At 36.0% G+C, this 22828-nt stretch overlaps 3 protein-coding genes across 5 annotated transcripts; 1 reads left to right on the top strand and 2 right to left on the bottom strand.

The window, feature by feature from the left end:
* Positions 1 to 104: 104 nt before the first annotated feature.
* On the bottom strand, positions 105 to 1542 carry LOC107659227 (protein Churchill). 2 transcript variants are annotated; one of them, XM_016448094.1, is made up of 4 exons: positions 1418 to 1542; positions 881 to 1016; positions 738 to 808; positions 105 to 591 (listed from the first exon to the last, which is right to left on the bottom strand). In XM_016448094.1, the coding sequence occupies exons 1-4, from the start codon at positions 1508 to 1510 to the stop codon at positions 499 to 501; spliced, it is 393 nt and encodes a 130-aa protein (XP_016303580.1). In that variant the 5' UTR covers positions 1511 to 1542; the 3' UTR covers positions 105 to 498. The 2 variants fall into 2 exon arrangements, with proteins under 2 accessions (XP_016303580.1, XP_016303582.1); XM_016448096.1 differs by having other exon boundaries at positions 113 to 591; positions 1348 to 1502.
* A 554-nt stretch (positions 1543 to 2096) lies between these two features.
* LOC107659226 (uncharacterized) lies at positions 2097 to 9234 on the top strand. 2 transcript variants are annotated; one of them, XM_016448093.1, is made up of 13 exons: positions 2097 to 2354; positions 2398 to 2516; positions 3030 to 3091; positions 3173 to 3379; positions 3569 to 3626; positions 3954 to 4015; positions 4499 to 4696; positions 4854 to 5492; positions 5669 to 5918; positions 6005 to 6056; positions 6890 to 7038; positions 7741 to 7801; positions 7950 to 9234. In XM_016448093.1, exons 2-13 carry the CDS (start codon positions 2439 to 2441, stop codon positions 7985 to 7987), a joined length of 1854 nt encoding a protein of 617 aa, XP_016303579.1. In that variant the 5' UTR covers positions 2097 to 2354; positions 2398 to 2438; the 3' UTR covers positions 7988 to 9234. The 2 variants fall into 2 exon arrangements, with proteins under 2 accessions (XP_016303579.1, XP_016303578.1); XM_016448092.1 differs by having other exon boundaries at positions 2097 to 2516.
* LOC107659224 (calpain-3-like) lies at positions 8999 to 20862 on the bottom strand. The gene is made up of 21 exons (XM_016448091.1): positions 20476 to 20862; positions 19161 to 19230; positions 17673 to 17791; positions 17457 to 17590; positions 17146 to 17314; positions 16302 to 16385; positions 14978 to 15141; positions 14689 to 14849; positions 14215 to 14372; positions 13843 to 13854; positions 13283 to 13491; positions 12928 to 12961; positions 12668 to 12691; positions 12091 to 12168; positions 11962 to 12019; positions 11806 to 11870; positions 9826 to 9894; positions 9639 to 9717; positions 9431 to 9547; positions 9241 to 9299; positions 8999 to 9097 (listed from the first exon to the last, which is right to left on the bottom strand). The coding sequence occupies exons 1-21, from the start codon at positions 20755 to 20757 to the stop codon at positions 9071 to 9073; spliced, it is 2172 nt and encodes a 723-aa protein (XP_016303577.1). The 5' UTR covers positions 20758 to 20862; the 3' UTR covers positions 8999 to 9070.
* Positions 20863 to 22828: the final 1966 nt, after the last annotated feature.

Here is a 22828-nt window from a genome sequence, read left to right as displayed (position 1 = left end):
GAATTACCTTGTCTATTTTTTTATAACGTAGCAGAAACAGAAAACTTTCTTGAAATTAGGGTTTACATCTCAATTCTGACTTTGTTTTCTCACAATTGCAAGAAAAGAGTGAATTGTGAGATAAAAATGTGTAATTATCTTTTTTTATTTTTCTATTTGTCAGAAACGGGGTTCCATACACTTTGAATGAATCAAACAGGATGGTCATCAGATAAACACAAGCGATTCCTAATTAGGTTTAATATTTGTGAATGACTCAAATTCATGTATCTTTATGAGTCAGAGCTGTGCTGTGAACCTTAGAGCCTTCCCTGAAGCAGTAGAAACAAAGAGCACAATGAATTCTGCGGTATATTCTTCTGGATTAAACGTGTTCTCCAGTGTTCTCCAGTGCTAAGCGTATATAAAATGTTGCATGTGTTATGGCTCCCTCCATCATGCATAACCATGCTCTTTACAAAGAAGTAAATTCCCTGTCTCTGTGTCTGGGCAAATACTCTAGAACAGAGGCGCTGTTTGTCTGGGATCGTCTGGCAGCACACTGATGGAATCCTCTGCTTTTCCACACAACATGCACAACATTGTGTATTCCTGCAAAATTGAATAACAAATATGAAAATAAAACTTCACTGTAAAAGCCTAAACAACTAAAGAAAAACACATTTTAGTTTTTATGTACCATTTACATAAATTTAAAACTTTTCTTATTCAGTTATTGAATTGAGAGCACTGCTCACCTGATAGTCATCCACCACAGTGAAGGTGTACTCGTGTCTGGCTATGACATGATCACAGTTCTTGCACATATCTGAGGAAAAGCAAGCGTTACTGATGACAAATTTGACCGAATATTAACATATACTGAAGTCACGTGACTCACGCAGGTAAGTGACAATCTCCTCCTCATCTTCATTCACCATCGTCCTGTCACTGATCAGCACAAAGTCCCGCTGGTGACAGTTAGCGCAGCCGAGAAAGTTCATAAGATATGAACCATTCTCCAGACAGGTATGACCCTATACTCGTAATACACGTAAGAGAGGGGGAAAATTTTCATTTATTTATGCACACAACATAAACAACCCAAACAAACTCAATTTCGTGCTATCAAATGGGATTTTTAGAAAGAGGTAAATGCCTAATGCAAGTTCAGTTGGGTTCCAAGAAGAACACTTTTAAAGTATTCAGCACACAGGAGTGCAGTGCTATTCAACTTTAGCTGGAAAACAACAGCCAGCGCTACATTTGCCTCTATACACTTTAATGGCATTAAAGGAGCAGATAGCAAGTAAGTTAATAGCAGAAGGATTCGGACAAATGTGCAGTCAGCATTGATCATGAACTCACCCTGTCAGGATACTGTTTCTGCACACAACCAGTACACATTTCGTATCAGACAAATCAAACTAATGCATACAGTAGTGCAGATTAGAAACACTGAGACGCTTCCGTGTTCGTCTTCTTCTTCGGTGAATTCTCTGTACGAACTGTAGTGCCTCCATCGGTGCATTCATCACATCTGCGATCACAGCTAGTAATGAATTGAAGGTAAGTAAATAAATAAATGAGAAATGCAAAATCATTTCTACAGTAAACTCTACATTACAAGGAGCTCAAACCATTTTATTGCATTTTGACTGTAAGGGCTACAGAGAAATGGTTTAATTATTTATTTTTTTATTTCTGAATATAATGAACAGAAATTGCATTTTGCACATATAAATATTTTTAGCAGATTTGCACAATAATTGTTTATTACAAACTGAACGTATATATTTTTTTCTAATTAATTGTACAATGAATTGCAGCCACACCACTAGGGGAAGCATTCTCCAGTTCTCGCGATGTCTGTGTCAGTGCAAGAGCACTGTCAGTGCTGGCAGTGTTGCCATGTCTGCAGAAAATAAACGAAGAGTCGTATAAACGTGTAAAGTCACGAATTGCACTTTCCATAACATACATTTTCCGAAAGTTTTTTCAGTCTTATTTAAATTAAATTTGGTCGCTTATTTGGACGTATTTTGATCAGAGAATTTGCATATGTTGGACCCGTAATAGCTTGTTTGTACGATATCTGGCAACAGAATCCAGTCAACATGGACTGATTCAGCAGCAAACACGTGGACAGGCATCGTAACACACTGAAAACTCATAAAAACGGTCTTTTTGAAAGGACAGCCTTTGTGACCGTTATCTCTTAAGATTGATATGAAATTGATCAGTAATCTCTCAGTTTGTGATTATCTGTGGGTGGCCTGATTAATGTACATGACAGGAGTCTTCCAGCTAGACCGAATGCTCTGAATGCCTAGCATCGATTAAAATTTATAAATATAATCGCTAGCTCTATTTTGTAAATCAAAACACTGTGTCCGGACTCCGTAGTGACTGTGAACGAGAAATTCTTTCTTTCATTTACGCTCAGAGACACCACAACGATGAGCAAAAAGACCAAGAAAACCAACGTCAACTTTGGCATTAGATGTTCTATCTGCGGTCAGCAGTACGAACAGAGGGTTTGTTTGTTTGTTTAACTATTTCTATTTGAAACAATTTGGTGTTTTAATCTTATTATTTGTTGTTCTCTGTTGCGTCCTTAAACAGGGTATGGCCACTTTAGTATTGTGGCTTCAGATACATTAAAAAAAAAAACAATAAATATGGTTTAGACCTTTTTTTCTTTTTTTTTTTTCTTTTTTTTTTGTGCAGTGTATATAGAAGGACCCGCATCCTTTTGCTTTCTAAATTTTTACGTCATAGCCATAAACCATTATTTGGTATTTGCTAGTTTGTTGCGGGTGCCACAACGGGGCGGGGCATTGTAGATATTTGATTGGATAACACAAGTGAGTGCAGGATGAGTCATCAAAATTTTTGGTATATTTTTAATATATTAAATGCAATGCAATATTCAGTGGAGAGGAAGTTCAGAATGAAGACATTGCATGAAAACGATGTATTTTCATTTATGCCTCTCACTACTTGATTAGATGTTTATATATATATATAGATATATTTTGTTTTTACAGTTTATAGATAAGCATATGCATTCTTATTTCCACCATGAAGCAATTGAGAAGATCAAGGGCAGGTATGGAATTACACTGAACTGATTATCATGTCTTTCTCAGCAATATAAAGTAAGTTGAAATAAACACTTTTGTTGTTGCAGTGAACAGCTGCATAAGTGTTGGGCATGTGATGTATCTGTGATGGGACTAGAGCAGTACAAGGAGCATATTGCCGCCCACAAGCACACACAAAATCTGTTTAAACTCCAAGATAAAAGACATAAAAGAAAACCTTTTAAAGCGGACTACAATATTGACCTAAATGATAATGAATTAAAAGCCCGTTTTGATCTAAGACAGCAAGACAGGTAAGTTTGTTACCTTATACATTAAATACATCTATCTGTTTTGTTAATAATACATGTTTTTGAAATTTACATGCTGTTAAATTTGGATAAATTTGCTGTTTAAAATGAGTTTGCTTATTATTTTATCTATAATAATTTGTTTGTGTACTAGATCCAAAGTTGAAAAAAATTATTTTTTATCTATTTTAGGAGAGAAAAAAAAGATCTGGACAAATGTTCTATCTGCCTTCATCGTTTCCCTGAACAGGTCAGTAATTTTGTGTTTGGGTAGAGTAATGGTAGAAGTAGAGTTGGTAGATTTAATAATGTACAGGACAGTACTACCTTCACTATGAGAGAACCAATGTTGGATGGAGCCTACAATATTCAGCTTTATAATTTTTCAGGGAATTAAAATCATATTATCAGTAAGTAATGCTTTTGTGTATGGTGTAATGGTGGACCTATAACTCATTGGTGTTTGCTTTCCCAAATGGAATGTTTTAGGGTCATTTTAGGCTGTAATGTTTAGGCACATTATGGCTATGGATATAGATCTATTCTTTTATAGTTAACTTTGTCTTTGTTGTAACAGGAGTGGGACAAACATATGCACAGTTTTATCCACCATAAGACAGCTGAGCAACTGAAGGGCAGGTATGGAACTAAAAAGTGTTGTTTGTCAAGCCCTGCTTCAAAAGAAAGTTCACACAGAAATGAAAATAATTTTATAATTTACTCATCATTTAAAAATTGACAGTAAAGACTTTTATGAGCTTACAAAAGACTTCCATTTCAAAATAAATGGTGTTCTTTTGAACTTTCTATTCATCAAAGAATCCTGAAAAAAAAAAGATATGACCGTTTCCACAAAAAAATGTTTAGCAGAAAAACAATTTTCAACATTGATAATAATATGAAATATTTCTTAAGCAGCAAATCAGCATATTAGAATGATTTTTGATCAAATAAATGCAGCCTTGGTGAAGCTCCAAAAAGAGCCACGTAAGCCGCTTCGACATTCTGCTTAATAACTCCTTTTGACTTCCATGGAAAAAAGGCACAAGAGTAAGTAAATGATTACAAGCTGAACTTCATCTTTATTAATGCAATGTCAAATATATGCTTTTCTTCTTACAGTGAACACGAGCATAAGTGTTGGGCCTGCGAAATGACTATGACAGGAATAGCAGTGTTTCAGAAGCATATTTCCACTCAAAATCACAAAATGAAGCTATTGGAATTGACGAAGAATAGAAAACTTGGAAAAAATACAGTGGACTACAGTGTTGAATTTAATGAGCTTAAAGACCTTTGTGCCCAAAGAGACCATAAAAGGTAAACTCCTTGTCAGCTCATTCATGTGGTTATTTGTTTAATTATACATCTTCTGAATGGCTGATGGTTGAATGATTCAAATGCATTTGCGTTTGTCAGTTATTTGGTCAATAGCATTAGATTTGTGCTGTAAGACTTGTTGCTTCTTTCTTGTTAGATTTATGAAAAAGAAAGAGAAAATGGAGAAGTGGAAAGAAGCAAAAAGGCCGAAGACAATGAGGTTCATTCAGATGAGAAGCACAGCTGAGAACGAGCATTGTACAACACCTTTCATGGTGAATGAGGAGTTCGAAACTGACCAGTTGCCACTATCATGCCATTTCATGTCCTTTTGGGAAAATCAAAATGACCATCCAGCATCTATCCAGCATAACCAAAACCTGCCTACACAGAGACAAGAGAGCATTCTTGATATGGACAGATCAAATGGGCTGCTTGTGAAAAGGCCTTGTCTTGAGAGACCATCAGAAAATATTCCTCAGGAAATGTCTGCTCATGGCACTCGTCCCAACCGTGATGGAAAAGGTAAAGATGTTTGTGTGAACGACGTGACTCCAGGAACTGAATGTGGTGCTGCTGCTGCTGCTGCTGAGCCGACATGTGCCCCTGGACTGGTCCAAAGCAGGATGGAGGCCAACATACCCAACTTGACAGCAGCAAGGGGAGTTTGTTTAACACGGAAGGCAGCAACTGGGAATGAAGCTGTTGTTCTTAATCCTCCACTACACACTTGTTCCAAAAAGTCTATGTTGAAAGTAAACAGAGCGGCGTCAGAGAGTGAACAGGGCATGACCAGGTGAATAAATTATGAGTTTTATTTGCTTCAATTCTTTGAGACTCATTCTTTTATAGTCTCTTGAGAGTTAGCCATAAAATTGGATCCAAGAGCATGTTTCAGTCTTAAAAGTCTTCCTAACCTTAGATGAAATAACATTTAAACTATGATCCCTTTAACATCTTTTTTTTCCCTAGAGAATGCATGAGTGGACAAGAACCATACGCAGATTCTCTTCCGCCTGTATCTGTCCCGGCTGAGATGTTCGCAAGCCAGGCTTCAGAAAATGAGTTGGAGATTGTTGAAAACGTTCGGCCTCATACTGCGCATGTTCATAAAAACAAATCAAATGCGTGTGAGACAGAACAGGGAGAAACATCATTGGAGCATCACTGCAGCTTTGAAGCCATCTCCTGCAACGTCCAGAAAACCAAGACAAAAAAACAAGTAAATGAGTTTTAGGGTGATGTTGTGTGTAATAGAAGTATCTGGAATTCATAGAAATGTATCATAGAGTTTTATTCATTTTACAGGACGATTCACATGATCTGAATCCTGAGACAAACAACAAAATATTCCGAAAAAGTGAGTTTTCCATTTTATTATAGCTTTAAAGGAACACTCCACTATTTTTGAAAATAGGCTCATTTTACAACTCCCCTAGAGTTAAACAGTTGAGTTTTACCGTTTTCGAAACCATTCAGCCGATCTCCGGGTCTGGTGGTAGCACTTTTAGCTGTAGCTTAGCATAGATCATTGAATCTGATTAGACCGTTAGCATCTCGCTCAAAAATGACCAAAGAGTTTCTATATTTTTCCTATTTAAAACTTGACTCTTCTGTAGTTACATCGTGTACTAAGACCGACGGAAAATGAAAAGTTGCGATTTTCTAGGCCGATATGGCTAGGAACTATACTCTCATTCCGGCGTAATAATCAAGGAACTTTGCTGCCGTAGCAATATCATTGCGCCTGCTGCACCGATGGTACAGCAGCAAAGTTCCTTGATTATTACACCGGAATGAGAGTGGATGGATTCGAAAACGGTAAAACTGGATTAGAAAACGGTAAAACTCAACTGTTTAACTCCAGGGGAGTTTGAAAATGAGCCTATTTTCAAAAATAGTGGAGTGTTCCTTTAATTAACATTTCTTATTTAAATAAATTTTGAATGGAATTATTTTTATTTAAATTATCTCATTTTATCAATGCAAAAATGCAAATTTAGATTTCCTATTTTAAATTTTATGGGGAGAATAAGTCAAATATGTTAAAATATCCTTGTTCCATATAACACAAATTAGTCCTGAATGATTTAATAGATGTTAAACCAGCTGTAACTGATAATTCAGCACTGTCTCGTCCAGAAACATGCTAGTACATGTCATAGTGTTCATCTGTGTGTTTATGATTCTCAGGAAAAGTGAATAAGTTGATATCGCTGTCTTTGAAAGAAGAGGAGTTCACCAGCTCTTTGGAGAATGTAGGTGAGCAGCTGTTCCAGGCGTACTCCACCCTGCAGAGCGCATACACAGAAGTTCAGCGTCTACTAGCTGTTAAACAAGAGGTACATGGCTGTTCTATTAATATGCATTACAAGCTCTTTATATACTTCATGAGCAGCTTTGCTCATAGTAAGACAAATATATTTTCCCCTACTTTTCTTTTCTGTAGCCAATTTATACTACAATTATAGTCCTAAAATTTATAATGCACTATAATATATGTGACCCTGGACCACAAAACCAGTCTTAAGTCGCTTGGGTATATTTGTAGCAATAGCCAAAAAAAACATTGTATGGGTCAAAATTATCGATATTTTTTTTAATGCCAAAAATCATTAGGATATTAAGTAAAGATCATGTTCCATGGATATATTTTGTAAATGTCCTACCGTAAATATATCAAAACTTAATTTTTGATTAGTAATATGCATTAAGAACTTCATTTGGACAACTTTAAAGGCGATTTTCTCAGTATTTGGATTTTTTTTGCACCCTCAGATTCCAGATTTTCAAATAGTTGTATCTCGGCCAAATATTGTCCTATCCTAACAAACCATACATCAATGGAAAGCTTATTTATTCAGCTTTCAGATGATGTATAAATGTCAATTTCCAAAAATGGACCCTTATGACTGGTATTGTGGCCCAGGGTCACATGTATACTAATGCAATAGAATATTAATTATACTGTAAACTGTACAATTAATACATTCATAATGTAATTAATAATTATTTGCAAACAATATAAACTCCTCTGTTGTCAGGTAACCTCAGAAATGGCCTCGCTCAGGGCAAAGCGCATAAAGATTCTGCAGGATATGAAGAGTAAGAGCTCTTGTAACATCTGTAATATATTTATTCAGTTCAACTCTGAATAAATATATGTCTGAGATTAATATGTAATATTATACATGTCATTATGCATGTTTACAATAATGCATTATCATTGTTTGTACTTAAAATGTTTTGTCAGATCCTGGTGACCAGCAGGAGGTGCTAAATGAATCTTGACAGCTGTGTGAACCTCTGATGAAAGGATTGGTCTTCAGCAACCCAATGAGCCTCACAGAGCAGCTGTAACTCAGGACCTACTCCCAGAAGTATCTGATGCTGAACATACCTCTCAGTGCACAAAACTGAGCTCTGTGAGCAAGTACCGCATTGCAAAGCCCATAACTGCACTATTAGAACAGACTTTAATTCTAGTTTTATAGTAGTTTTATGGCAAATCACATTGGATTATGCATTCATTTGATTCGACAGATGCAGAATATTTCTAAAAGAAAAAAAATGCTCTGATTCTGGCATGATAAAATGTCATTTCTATCTTGACATGCTTGCCTACAGTTTTGAATAAAAGGACATGAAAGGAGATGTTACAGAGTCCAACAAAGCTTCCATCCATCTGATGATTCAGGTCAGTTAAAAGATTTTCAGAACAGCAATTAAGTTTGCTTACAAGACTACATACTAGCATATTAATTCAGACTTGCTCTAAAGAGGTTTATAGTTGTTCTATTCATAGGAATCTGAATAATATTTTAAAATGTTCAAAACATTTGGTTGTTTTTATCATCTGTGTTCTTGCTACTCCAGCACAAGAAGTTTTGTTCATACTCGCGGTTCATCATATGTTTGTCCTTTGCTTGCAGTCATGACACACATCTATTGTACTATTATGTGCTGTTTGATTATGCTTTGCAAATCATGGCTATGGTAACAACTGGAATAGAACAGTGCTCTTTATTCAGTTGAATTATTTACAGTTGCACAGTAGCACACACATTTTACAAGGATGGGTTCAAATGAGTGTAGTTTTAGGCATGACATTTAATATGACAGCATTCTGTCACCTTAAAGGGATAGTCGACCAAATAAGTGCTTTTTCCTAGACATAAATGAGCCGTCATGGTCCGTTCAGAAGCTCATAATCAATCCAGTTTGTTCTAGACCAGCATTTGCTGAAGAAAGAAGCTGCAGTGGTGTACAATACAATTGATTCGGATCCAGACCTTTCTCCACTTAATGGAAGTTGAAAATGGGAAAAGACCACTCACTTTCCACCAGGCTGACCTTATATCTGTGTTTGTGTCTTTAGGCATACATGGTCAGTTGAAGCCACTGTGTATATAGTGTAGAAAACAGAAACTTTTTAGGGTGTAAATAGCAGTGATCAGTACAAATATGATTAACAATCATGCTGCTTGTAAATATTTATTGTTAATATTCAATAAACAAATGAAGAAAAAAATGATGCTGCTCACTTCAAAAACATTGAGCTTGATAATGCCATCTCCATCCCTGTCAAAGGCTCTGAATGCCCCTGTAAAAGAATCTCTTTTACTACAAGTATCCGGTCGCTACAAAGTCTCATTTCACAAAATCTCACAAGAATAAACTTAATGGTACTTTAGAAGAAAAATACGTCTGAACAGAAAAGACTATCACACTTACTGAACATTCCCTCGAGTCGCACTAAGCAGCTAATGTAGCTGTCGAAATCCAACTCCATGTGTTCATTGGCGTATCGCATACAAATAATGTCATACAGCTGATTGTTGAGTTGAAAACCTGAGGTACAGAGAAATATCTAAGGGATCAGCCCAATAAAAATGTGTATATCGTCAAATTAGAAGTTAACAAAGACATCTGACTGCCTCACCTGCTTCAGTAAGAGCATTCCTCATTTCAAAACTGCTGATCGTACTGGATTTGTCTGTGTCATAACGTGTGAACACCAGCTGAAACACATGTACAGAGAAACCATGTGTCTATGGCTTTAACTAATACAGTGTATTACAAAAGAACATGCCTGGACCTGCTTTATAAAGGCAAAAACAATAGCATACCTTCCACTTTTTGATCTTGTTCCATAAGTGATTAAACTCTTGCAGGTTTAGGTGGCCTGTCCCATCAGTCTAAGGTTAAGTCATGGTTAAGTTACATTTCTGAACCTTTGTATGGATGTGTGTCATCATGCATGTGACAAATTTGAAATAACAAAACTATTTGTGACAAATCATCCAGGCCACAAAGGGCACTGTTCACATGCTTGCAGCAAGAAATTTCAATCTACATAAAGGAAGATGGGAGAGGGGCCTGTCCAAATACCCACACTTGCAATATTTGCACTTGACCACTTGTCTGCTTACTTGACGTATTTCCTGTATTTGGCTCTAGTGTTCAAGTGGACATGAAGACCACAAGTGTGTGTAAAACATTTCATTACCCAATGGGACACACTTATGCAAGTGTTTACAGAGCAATTTTATAACGAATACCTTTATTGTCATTTGTCCGACAGTCCAAATGAAAATAATTTTTTGTCTCTCATTCCAAAACAAAGTGCACACACCCACTTACATTCAAAAAAATTGCACAAAACCCATAAACCACACACACAAGTGCAAATACTAATAAACACACAAAATCATTTCTTCACATTAGTCCTGAGGCATTTAAAAGCTTGTACAGCTATTGGATAAAAACTGTGTTTGAGTCGATTTGTCCTTGTTTTAATGGCTCTGTACTGTCTGCCTGATGGTAACAGATTGAACAAAGAATGACCAGGGTGTGATGAGTCCTTTATGATACTGTGAGCCCTCTTGAGACAGCAGGAACTGTGAAGGTCCTCTAAAGTTGGGAGAGGGAACCCAATGATTTTATGGCAATTATTGTGAATGATTATTGTGGTGTTTCTGATTGAGTAATAACAGTTGCAAACGTTTTACAAAATACATATCTCTGGAGTCTGGACCAATAAAATGTGCAACACATTTGTAATATCTAATTATTATTATTTACACAATTGTAATATCTAATTCTTATTATTATAATTATTATTATGAAAATGAGGGTGCTAGTGGTTGAGCATGCATCAGTTGTACACTCGTTATTGCGGTGTGGCATAGGATTAAATGAGTGCCCTCAATAATGTCCACTATAGTTCTGGACACCATTATAAATGGCTGTTCCTTCAAATAGTGTATTATTTAAGAGTATGGGGGTGATTTTGGACTTGGCACAGTTTGTTCATTGTCTGGTTTAAGCTGAGTAATTGCTTTTCTTTCATGTTCTTACCTAAATTTTTAGTGGCCAACCATTCACAAACCCATTTTTGTCGGTTGCCAGATTTCTGTGTATTTTTTATACTACCACTGAGCATGTAGTGGCTCTTGTTTCTGTTTTTGAAGTGTTAAGGCGCAGTCACATTCACCGTTTTTCAGTGAATTTTCGAGTTCAAAATCGATTTCAAAAGTATGAACCCATCAGGTTTCTGTTTTTTTTTTTTTATGTGCCAAATTCATGTGACCAACTTAAGAATGAGCAAAGTCTGTGTGGGGAACTTTTTCACCCTCATGGGAAACTTCTGATCATGTCGATTCCTTTTGGCATGACTGGATTATGAACATACACTCATGTCAACTGAGTGGCGCACTCTGCTAAGCCACTGGCACGGAAGCCTTTGGGGCAGTCGTGGCCTAATGGATAGAGAGTCTTGTAACCCCGAAGGTCGCGGGTTCGAGTCTCAGGTCCGGCAGGAATTGTCGGTGGGGGAGTGAATAACCAGTGCTCATTTCCACCCTCAATACCACAACTGAGGTGAGACCCTTGAGCAAGGCACTGAACCCCCAACTGCTCCCCGGGCACCGCAGCAATATGGCTGCCCACTGCTCCGGGTGTGTGTTCACGGTGTGTGTATGTTCACTACTGTGTGTGTGCACTTGGATGGGTTAAATGCAGAGCACAAATTCCAGGTATGGGTCACCATACTTGGCCACACTTCACTTCATACATACATTATTTGCCCATAATGCAGTGAAGGATACATCCATAAGTGCGATCATACTTCTGCAGCTCTCCAGACTGAAACCCTCTGTTTTCAACTCTTTATCTGAGGAAAGAAAGGGATAGATTATTAAAACCCTGCAGACAGAGACATACAGAAGAGAATCAGTGGCAGACAATAAGACAATTTTACTCACGTTTGGCAACCACTCTGTTAAGGACGGTTCTGAGTTCATTGGCATTAATCTGCATGTCCTGCAAGAAGAAACAATCACAATATTGATAGTATGAAGTGAATATGGCATTCAAAATTGCATTTCCATAACTGTACTCGCGTCTCCAGCTATCTGCTGAAAGATGGCTCTGAACTGCTTTTCCTCTTCAGTCTCCTCCTCCTCAAATGGCTAAACATGAGAAATAAGAAATAATAATTGTACAACAAACTAAATTAGTGGATATCTAAATATGTGTGCATGTGCCTTTAAATAGTTCAGTGTTTATATTTATTTTGTTTATAGAGTTTATAGTGCAAATCCACTTAATCTTTGCTTATAAGTGGTCTTTAGATCAGAGCTTTTACATTTTTCCTTTTCTATGGCTGTTGCAAGTAAAAATTACATCACAACAAGGCAGTTTTGTGCTTATTATTATGATTTTGAGTGCCATTTTGAATGATAGTTTTGACATACTGTACCAGCTCATGCTGTGTGCATGCTGTTTGTCATTACTGAAGCAGAACTGAAGCAGTGCAGCCAATTAACAGAACATCACATCACAATGATTTTTCATCTCCTTTTCCATCTTTTTTTTATCCTTTCTGTCATCTGACATGGGCTGACATAGAATATCAAACAGGAAAGAAAATAAATTGATGCAACATCTTAATCTCATTTCCATATTTACCTTGATTTTCTTCTTGACATCCGTCTGTTGGTATAAGAAAGTGAAACATCAGATTAAAAAAAAATATTTGTATTATCTTTTGTGATTATGTAGAAGAAAAAACTGAACTACTTTTGTTTTCGGTTGCACTAAATTAATGATCTACTACATTCAAGAGACCAAAGCACTTGACGTAGTGATTCATAGACAAGCACAGAGACAGGATGTAGTATGAGGTGCCACAGAACATGACAGACAGACAGAGACAGGTGTGGACTCACCACAGGCTCCACCTCAATCTCTGCATCTATAACCCTGAGAGAGAACATGCAGCTGTCAGCCAAATGCAGGAGCTTTAGCAGGTCAAGAGGTTCTTTTAAACACATATCTGACTGTAACAAGAGCTTAAATTTGAAACACTTAATAACTTTTCATTGAAAAGTCTTTAGAATAACAGATACATAAGTACATTTGTATATGAAGCATTATATATATATATATATATACACACACAAACAATCATACAAATATGTTTTATTTATTTATATAATTAAACTGATAATGTATTGGTAATTAATACTGGTTAATATTATTAGAATGACTGATTTAACGTGCACAATCAATGTGAAGACTTACTCTGAGGTGCTCCTACTCTCAGAGAAGACTCTGAGCAGAAACTCGCTTTCCTTGTGGGGATCGAAGGTGGATGGAATAATGACATACTCGCCCGGTTTCAGGCAGAAACGCTCCGTCACCTCACGCATGTTGACATAAGACTTGCAGCGAGCTGTGGAAGCATTATACAGGAAGAAATCCTTTGGCAGCTGTTGTTGGTTGCCCTTCATCTAAAACCAGAATAGCAGATAGAACATTTCAAGGCAAAGAAATATATGACTCTTTTTTTTTTTTTTTATCTAGTTGTTGTTGATTTGTAGTCTAGCCGATTTAAATAAATATTTTATAGCTGAGAAAAATCTGTGTTCTATTTAGAAATATTATTCCAGACCTAAGATCACAACTTTAAAATTCCCTGATATTTACAGGTTTTCTATGACCAAATACATCACGCAGTAATGAACAGATTTAAGGACTTAAAATGAATGAAGTACTGGCAAACAACAAAGATGTGTCTGTTTAAATGCAGTCACACTGACATATGATGTCATCATTGCGGTCTCTTCAAGATGTAGTCATACCTCTTTAGGAACCTGGGAAAGACAGTGGGTAAAACAGCGTTGAAATAAATCAGCAACCATGGTAATTAACTGAAAAAAACTGTAGGTAACTAACTTTAGCCTTGCATATTTAGTCTAAAAATTAAGGTTTGAAAAAGGGGCTTTCACACCAATGCCATATAGAAGAACCTTCCAGTGAACAGTTCTCAGTTTTTAGTGTGAAGAACATAACCTGAAGGATCTTTTTTCCAAAGAATGTTTTGCACATTTGAAAGGTTCTATGGATGTCAAAGGTTCTTTATGGAACCATAGTTGCCAATAAAGAGTGTTGATTACGTATGTAGTGTATGTTGAAATGTTCTTTGTACTGAGGGTGTGTTTAATTGATCGCACCTCATAGATGGCGAACCCAATGTTGTGTAGGGTGGCACCTGAGCAGCGCTCTTTTCTTCTGCCCTTCTGCATTAATGCCACCACCACCGTGCAGGTCTTCTCTTTAGCATCCGCCTCCAGAAGAACCAGGCGGAATTGAGGGTTTGTCCAATATGTATCTGTGACAAAATGGACAGAAAGGGATTATTGTTTTTTTTTTTAACTTTTTTTTTCCAAATAAATAAATAAAACAACTAAAAACCATAAAAACATTTCCATTACTAGAAATTAAATAAAAATGAGCTGAAATAAAATAAAATATAAAAAAAATTAAACCATGAAAATGTCAAATCTAAAAATAAAAATGATATATATATAGTATAGTATATAAGCCACATCTCCATGAAAAATATCATTATTGTTAATGTAAGGTGCTTTTAAAACCATCTCATGAGGACAAACAAGTCTACAATTTTGCAAGATAATACTAGATACCCGGAAAGTTTCTGCAGCCACCAGCAGAGCAGCCTTTCACCCATCGGCCCTCATGTGTGGTCACATTCCACTTGAGCATCTGGTCATCCTCAAGAGTGTCTGGGGTGACATTACAGATCTCCAGTTTGGTGAAGTTCTTCTTAAATTCCTCAAAGCACATCCTTGTTTGAAGAAAAATTAGTAAAATTATAAGAGGTACCGGCTTCCATTTATGAGTATTAAATTAAGTGTAATAGACTGTTTGAGACTTTCTGGAAGCCTGATGGGACTCATAAAGCTGTGAACTAACCAGAACTCCCCTTGCTCTGTAGGCCGGAGTCTCTCCTTGTCTTGCTCAGATGTGGCTAGTGCAGCCCAGTCATTAGACTTACAGGCAGGAGGGGGGGCAACTCCCCAGGGGTCTCGCACACGAACCAGACGGATCATTAGGTCTTTACCATCCTTGCGTTTACCCTGTGAACAAGGTTTTTGCTATTGCATTGAAAGATGCAGCTGATGCTACTGTAAAAAAATCGGTGACATTTACGGTAAAATACCGGCAGCTGTGGATAAAAAAATATGGTAGCAACATTTTAGGTTTTACAGACTTAATCTAAATTCACAATAAAATACCGTATTTCATTAACTGATGTAATGTTAATAAACCAACATATTGAAGTACTAAAATCTGTTTTGAATCATTGTAATGCACTGATAATCACCAAAAACTGGTGGTGATGAGAAAGTCACATGATGAACTAAAGCTCATCACAAACAGCTTGTCTGCGAGCTGAGGAGGACAATACTTATATATAGAAGTTGCACAGTGTCATTCACACAAACACTAAACCCCATCGTGGTGACACACATGATATTGCAATAAACATTAATTTAACAACATTAGATGTAAGATTAAACCCTAGTGTACACAACTGATAAGAAAAAACTAAAAAGAAACATGTTATTTCAACAAAAAAACATCAAATATGAAGTGTTATGCAGGGAATTCTGGAAGTGTCAATTTACGTTTTTTCACTGTAAATTATACAAAGACTTTCTTTTTCACTACTATTTTTTACAGTATTTTATTGTAGAATCACATTAAATGTAATTACATTTATTCACCGAATATAGTATGGAAACTTACTGTTAACCAGTTAACAGGTTTTTACTGTAGTATTTTTACAGTCTTTTACTGTTAAAATCACAATCATTTTTTACAGTTGGGACCAGGGTTAAAACTAAAACCATAAAAAAACATTTCGTTACTTGAAATAAAATAAAATTAAATATAAAAAACATACTTTTAATGTAGTTTCCTAGGCAATATTTCTAAAATAATAATAATAATAATAAATAAAATAGAAAATAGAAAAAATATTAAAATATGAATAAAACTAACTTAATATTAAGGTAACTAAGACTTGTTATAGTACTTGCATATCATAGCTCTTTTGTTGATTTTGATTGCTTCTATTGTCCTCATTTGTAAGTCGCTTTGGATAAAAGCATCTGCTAAATGTCTAAATAATAATATCTCAATGATACTAAAATAACACTTACTGCATGCATTCTCACACAATGCTCTCTATTGTGAGGTTTGATACAAATGCTTGATTACATAACAAGCCCACCTGCTCAACTCCAGTGACTGAATATGCATGGCCTGTCACAAGTCCAGATGCTGTTTTAGTCCTTTGAGCAGTTGGAACCAAAACCTGTGCAGAAGAAGCAAAATGTAATGGCATGTCACATTAATGTCACAATAATGCAGCAGTTTTTATTAAAATGCTTCATTATATTTGATATCAGTTAATTATATAATATAATTGGATGAATCCGTAGAATGGTTGATTCACTGACTCATTACAGACAGTGGCTGCATTCAAAATCTCATACTTCCCTACTAGACAGTAGATGAAACACAGTATGTGAGACGAGAATTATGACTGAATTTATATTATTCATAAAACAGTAGGTGAAAAAAGTGCACATCTGATGGACACTTTACTATCCCATAAGCCAACTGACCTGGTCGGTCACATGACAATGACAACATAACAAATGTAAAATGTCTGAATTACATTTACACTTCACACATTCATACTATATAGATTTTTTTAATGGACACAAACTAATTACTTTTGCAAACTAATTAATGCAGCAGGTCATTTGTTTCCTTCTTGAATCATTCTTTTTGTACAAATAATTTGAATGAAGAATGCACTCAAAACACTTGCTGCCACCTACTGGCATATTGATGTAACATGCAGAAAGACTGACTAAAAAATTCCTAGCACTAATGCACAGAATGACAGTCTGTCTGAAATGTACAAACATAGACAAGTGGAGTGTGTAACAGTAAGCTCAATAGTTAGTACATTTTAGATACAGCACACACAGAGAAGCATCAGATATATTTATCAGATTCAGCTGGTTTTTAACCAGAACAGCATCCAGTTCATTTAGTATACGTACATCAATGGCACAGCTCATGAGGGACCCTCTCTTCAGAGCCTTTCTCATGATGTTGTACAGCTCCTTCGGGGCCTCTGTAATCTCATAGAACTCAGTTAATCCTCCAGTGAAGTCCTCCATGGCTTCCAGTGAGTTTCCTCCCTTTAAAGCCTCATAAGAGCCGTGTAGTCTAGGATCCAGAAGTCAAACCATCACATTTAGCATCTTGGACTGATTTTTGACACACTAAGGATATCTAGAAAAGCATAAACAGGCCTACAATGACAAAGTATTATGGTGTTACATTTAAAAAAATAATAATAATAACTTACTTTGCATATGCCTTCTCCAGAAGAGCACTCCAAAATTCATTCTTCTGTCCAGACCTGGTGAACACCAACTGGTTTTTGTATGTAGGAAGTCGATCATCCACAACCACATCCACCCACTCCCCATAGCGCCAGAACTAGAAGAATAGACAAAGAGTGAGTTAAGTTTGTGCTACATTCATCAGACAGTAAAGGATGGTCCAGTTTTGATGCTCATACCTGGAAATGGAAAATGCCAGCATAGTTTTCAGTGAAGCTCTGGTCATGAGGAACCACCCTCTTCAGAACTATATCATTAAGGGTCAGGCAAGCAATGGCAGCCAGCAGCCAGCAGTCTCCTGCATATTTTAAAGGGATAGTTCACCCAAAAATGAAAATTCTGTCATCATTTTATGTTCAACATAAGAAAGCAACTCATACAGGTTTGGACCGACATGAGGGTGTGTAAATGATGACAGAATTTTCATTTTTGGGTGAACTATCTCTTTAATATACCACCGTAAATAAGGTTTTACTACATAGCATTACAACACATATTTTTTTTATTAAATGTGACATTTTATTTTCAACATAGAAATGTAAGGTAAAAATGTATATATTTGCTGTAACCCACTGTTTTAGGGGTTTGCACCACCTTTTAATCAACATTTGAAGTCGTTAGTTCATTTTAATGGTCATACAAATACAAATAAAAACAGAAATACAATATGAGCAATACATAGAAACATAGAAATATTAGTAAATATCTAAAATATTTAGAAATTAAATACAAATAATGAAACTGCATGCATAATAATCGTAATGCAATTTGAAAAATGCCATAGTTTTGGATAGAGTTCAGCATAACACTCCTCAAGACACTTCAAGATATTAGATCGATATCAAGATATCAATTCAGTTAGATCTTGTACAATATAAAAATATTTTATGCTTGGAATATAATGCATTACGCATAAGTTGTACTTATGCAGTACTCATTCACTTTCTTTATTTAAAATAGTGGACTCACCTTTACCAAAGTAAAAATAATAATAAAAAAAAAATAAAAAAAAATAAATAAATATATATATATATATATATATATAAATAATGCAGTATAGCTCATGAAAAAAAATCAAAAGGTTTAAGTAAAAAAAAAAAAAAGAACTGAAAATCCTTTGGGTATACAAAGCTGTACACTCTACAGGTGCAGAAATGAAGGCCTTTGCTCTGTGCGCCTCTTGCATTCACTGGATGCCTCTGTGGAACACAGCACCGCAACAGATACCACAGCAGACACTTTATTAATTTCTTCTGTGTCACGCAACTGATCTATTTTCCAACAGAGTATTTGGATACGCTGAGAGGAAAGGAAATCCCTGTATACAGGTCACAAGCAGGTGCTATGTAGTTAGATTACCTTTAGTAATCTAAATGTAAGTAATCTTTGGCAAATTTCTACTTTTCATGCTGTTCCTAAATTCACTTAGCATTTAAAATGGTTGATTTTAGTTTTTTGTTTATAAAATGATTTATAGACTAAATAGAATTTTTATTTTATTTTATTTTTAGACGAAATAGAATTTTAATATCGGTCATTCATAAGACCATGACAGAAAAATTATTATTTGCTCATCGATATTATCTTAAATTTTAAATGTTTGTGCATCCCCAGAAACATTATGTATTTTTATGTATTTAGAATGTCATGCATTTGCACTTTCATACCCAGGTCTCCTTGGCAGATATCTGTCCTGTTGGCTCCCCCAAGAATGAACTGTGGATTGCTACAAATGTCCTGTTTAGGAAAGAGAAACATATATTTATAATTGTTATAAAAATATATTTACATAATAACTGTATTTTTAAACTTCTACTATCTTCAGAAAAAGAATATGGCTATATCTGTGAAGATCAGCACCACCACAGAAATTCAGCAGCTGTCCATGGGTCATAAAGTTTGCTGACCGGAACTTCGCTAGCGCGTTTTTATGAGCTGCATCTCAAAAGAGGTCAAGGCATGATAATGTACAGTATGTAAATCCTTCTCATTATTTTTAAAGTGTCAGTAAATGCAAATGAAAATGCGTGACTGACTTTTTGAAGCACCAATCCAAAAATTGATTTAACGACCTAGCAAAGGCCTTGCAGGCCGTGTCCAGTAACCTGATTCTCTGAAGCAGTATTATGAAGTAAAGCTATAAATGTCTGTCACACATCAGTCAAAACAAATAGGTCAACTTTTAATAAGTTACATGAGATGGACTGACAAAAAACACCACATAAATATTCACTTAGAACACTAATGCAAATGCATGACACATTTCTATACTTTAAAAACAAGATGCTACTCCAACATCTTTGTTTACATTATTTAATAGTGATGATAAGAAAATAGAGCCACATATCAAACCTAATGACACAAGTCCATTATCAGGTAGAGCTCTGCTTTATGAAGCACTAGCACAACGTTGCATGCATGATTTGGCAAGTCAGCTGCCTGAGACTCCAGAGCGTGCTAAATCGCAGCCATGTCCCCAACAAACACACACACTACAGAAACCCTGCCACATTCTAATGGCATGCCTGCAAAAAAATATCTTATCTCATGCTGTCTATTCACATAGCAACTGAAATTGTTGCTTAGGTATATAAAACCAACTGAAAAACTGAAACACTGCAATGAATTATTAATCAACAGTTAGAGTAAATACTTTTTTTTTTTTTGCATGTAAGGGGGAAATTTATGGAGATGGTCATGTAAGGAAATAAAGTGATATTCTAGCAAAATGGCAAAAATGAAATCAAATAATATTTTAAAAACACAAATTAAATTAAATAAAAAATATTTAATTTATTCAAATTAAATTCAATTAAATTCAATTAAAATAAATTTTTAATTTTGAATTAGCCAAGAAGAAAATATCCCCATGCAGAACTGCAGAAATTCTATTATCATTTTATCCAAAATACATCTCTGTTCCACAGAGGGTCAGATGTAACTGATCTCATGCACAGTGCCACGTTATAGTAGGTCACTCACCGACGGGCGCTTCCATTCAAGCTTTAGAGGGAACTTTTCACTGTAAAAGAGAGAGGAATCCTCAGCAGGGAACAGCGGGTCTTCAAACAGCACTTTCTTAAGTACATATTTGTCTCTGAGCTCCTGAAAGTCCTTGAGACGCCTAGCATCTTTAACAGCCTCGTTGCGGCTTAAAATGGCTGAATAAATGTTTCCCGGGGCAGTAAAACCACTGCCCACAATCTGTGGAGCGGCCTCAGTCAGTTGGACAGATGTTTCTGAGAACTTTTGTTCTTCTGCCATATTGCTATTTGATGACAGATGCCAAAGAAGCGATGAATGAATAGGGCTCAGTATCAATATTCAATCAGTATCTACACTGGTTCACACACATGCACACATGCTCACATGTGCTTGCAACTTTTCCCTGTTCCTCTTGGAAGCTAACTCTATTTATAGGCCTCCTACAGGGACATGAGGGTTTCTCTTTTTCTGCCTGTCTAATGGGGGCATGAAACCCAGCTGGTGACCTCAGACATTTCCAATGCGGATAATGGGAATAACAGAGGTCCAGTCAAAGATAAAAAACCCCTGAGCACTATACCACAAATCCAAATGTTTATTTCTATAGATGTTTACAGATGAGCATGCAGGTGTTAAAAAGTAAATTCTCCTTCATGGAAATTTTTTAAGTTAAGTGAACACATACTTAAAATTTCTATTTACTTCTAATACATCTACAATACCTAATATACACATGTTGTATATTTTATATATTCAGAAATTATAGATTTCTCTCTCGTTTTATAGAAAAAGAAAAAGACAAAATAAAAAAACTGGCAATGGACTTTGCCTTTGTGTGTCCTATCTTAATTTTATTTTTTTCTGAAGAAATTTGCCATACTCTTCATACCTTCTTGTCATTTTGCACTTAATCAATCAAACAAACAAACAAACAGAAAACAAGTGGTTTGAACAAATGAAAATAAATAAATGAATAAATACTCCATGACTCTACAGAGGACAAATAGTTTGAAGACTGTAAATGAATGAATGAATGATTGAATGAATGAATGAATAGGTTCTAGAGGACAGAACTTTTGTACTCTAATTTCATATCATATGTCCATGTAAGCTAAGCATAAATAGGCCAAACGTATCATATACAATATCATATATCATGTAACATATAAATACATCATATTTAATAATCTCTCTCTATATGTAGTGAATTAATATACAAAGGATGAACGAATAAATGTGTGTTATTTTCTCTCCATCGGTCATTGCGGGTTAAAGGGTTAGTTCACCCAAAAAATGAAAATTCTGTCATTAATTACTCACCTTCATCTTCGGAACACAAATTAAGATATTTTTGATGGAATCTGAGAGCTGTCTGACCCTGCATAGACAGCAACGCAACTGAAATGTTCCCAAGTCCATAGCAAGGAGATCGGTAAAATAATCCATGTGACATCAGTGGTTCATCCGCAATTATACGAAGCTACGAGAATACTTTTTGTGCACAAAAGAAAAAAAAAAGACTTTATTCAACAATTTGTCTCCTCCGCTTCACCCTGTAGCGCCATTTTGGAGAGTATCCGCTGGACGTAAACAGCGTATGCTGTTCTGTGTCAGCTGCATCACAAGGATACGCTGTTTTCATTCAGATCAAATCACAACAACGTGGGAAACAGATCTGGCGTGACGCAGCTGACACAGAACAGCATACGCTGTTTACGTCCAGCGGATACTCTCCAAAATGGCGCTACAGGGTGATGCGGAGGAGACGAATCATTGAATAAAGTTGTTTTCTTTTTTCTTTTGTGCACAAAAAGTATTCTCGTAGCTTCATACAACATGAGGGTGATGAGGGTGAACCACTGATGTCACATGGATTATTTTACCGATCTCCTTGCTACGTTTCTGGACTTGGGAACTTTTCAGTTGCGTTGCTGTCTATGCAGGGTCAGACAGCTCTCAGATTCCATCAAAAATATCTTAATCGTAAGACCTTCGTTCATCTTCGGAACACAAATTAAGATATTTTTGATGGAATCTGAGAGCTGTCTGACTCTGCATAGACAGCAGCGCAACTGAAATGTTCTCAAGTCCAGAAACGTAGCAAGGAGATCTGTAAAATAATCCAGGGTCAGACAGCTCTCAGATTCCATCAAAAATATCTTAAGCTGTGTTCCGAAGATGAACGAAGGTCTTACGGGTTTGAAACGACATGAGGGTGAGTAATTAATGACAGATTTTAATTTTTGGGTGAACTATCCCTTTAAATCCTGAGCTGTGAAGGTGTCAATGTCATCCAGCAGATGGCGCTGTGTGAACTTGGTCCAACTTTACACTCGCTTTATAAACCACA

Source organism: Sinocyclocheilus anshuiensis, unplaced genomic scaffold, assembly GCF_001515605.1.
Source record: "Sinocyclocheilus anshuiensis isolate Anshui unplaced genomic scaffold, SAMN03320099.WGS_v1.1 scaffold423, whole genome shotgun sequence".
NCBI classification, from domain to species: Eukaryota; Metazoa; Chordata; class Actinopteri; order Cypriniformes; family Cyprinidae; genus Sinocyclocheilus; species Sinocyclocheilus anshuiensis.
Note: the sequence above shows the minus strand (reverse complement) of the source record. Positions and strands in the feature narration are given on the sequence as shown.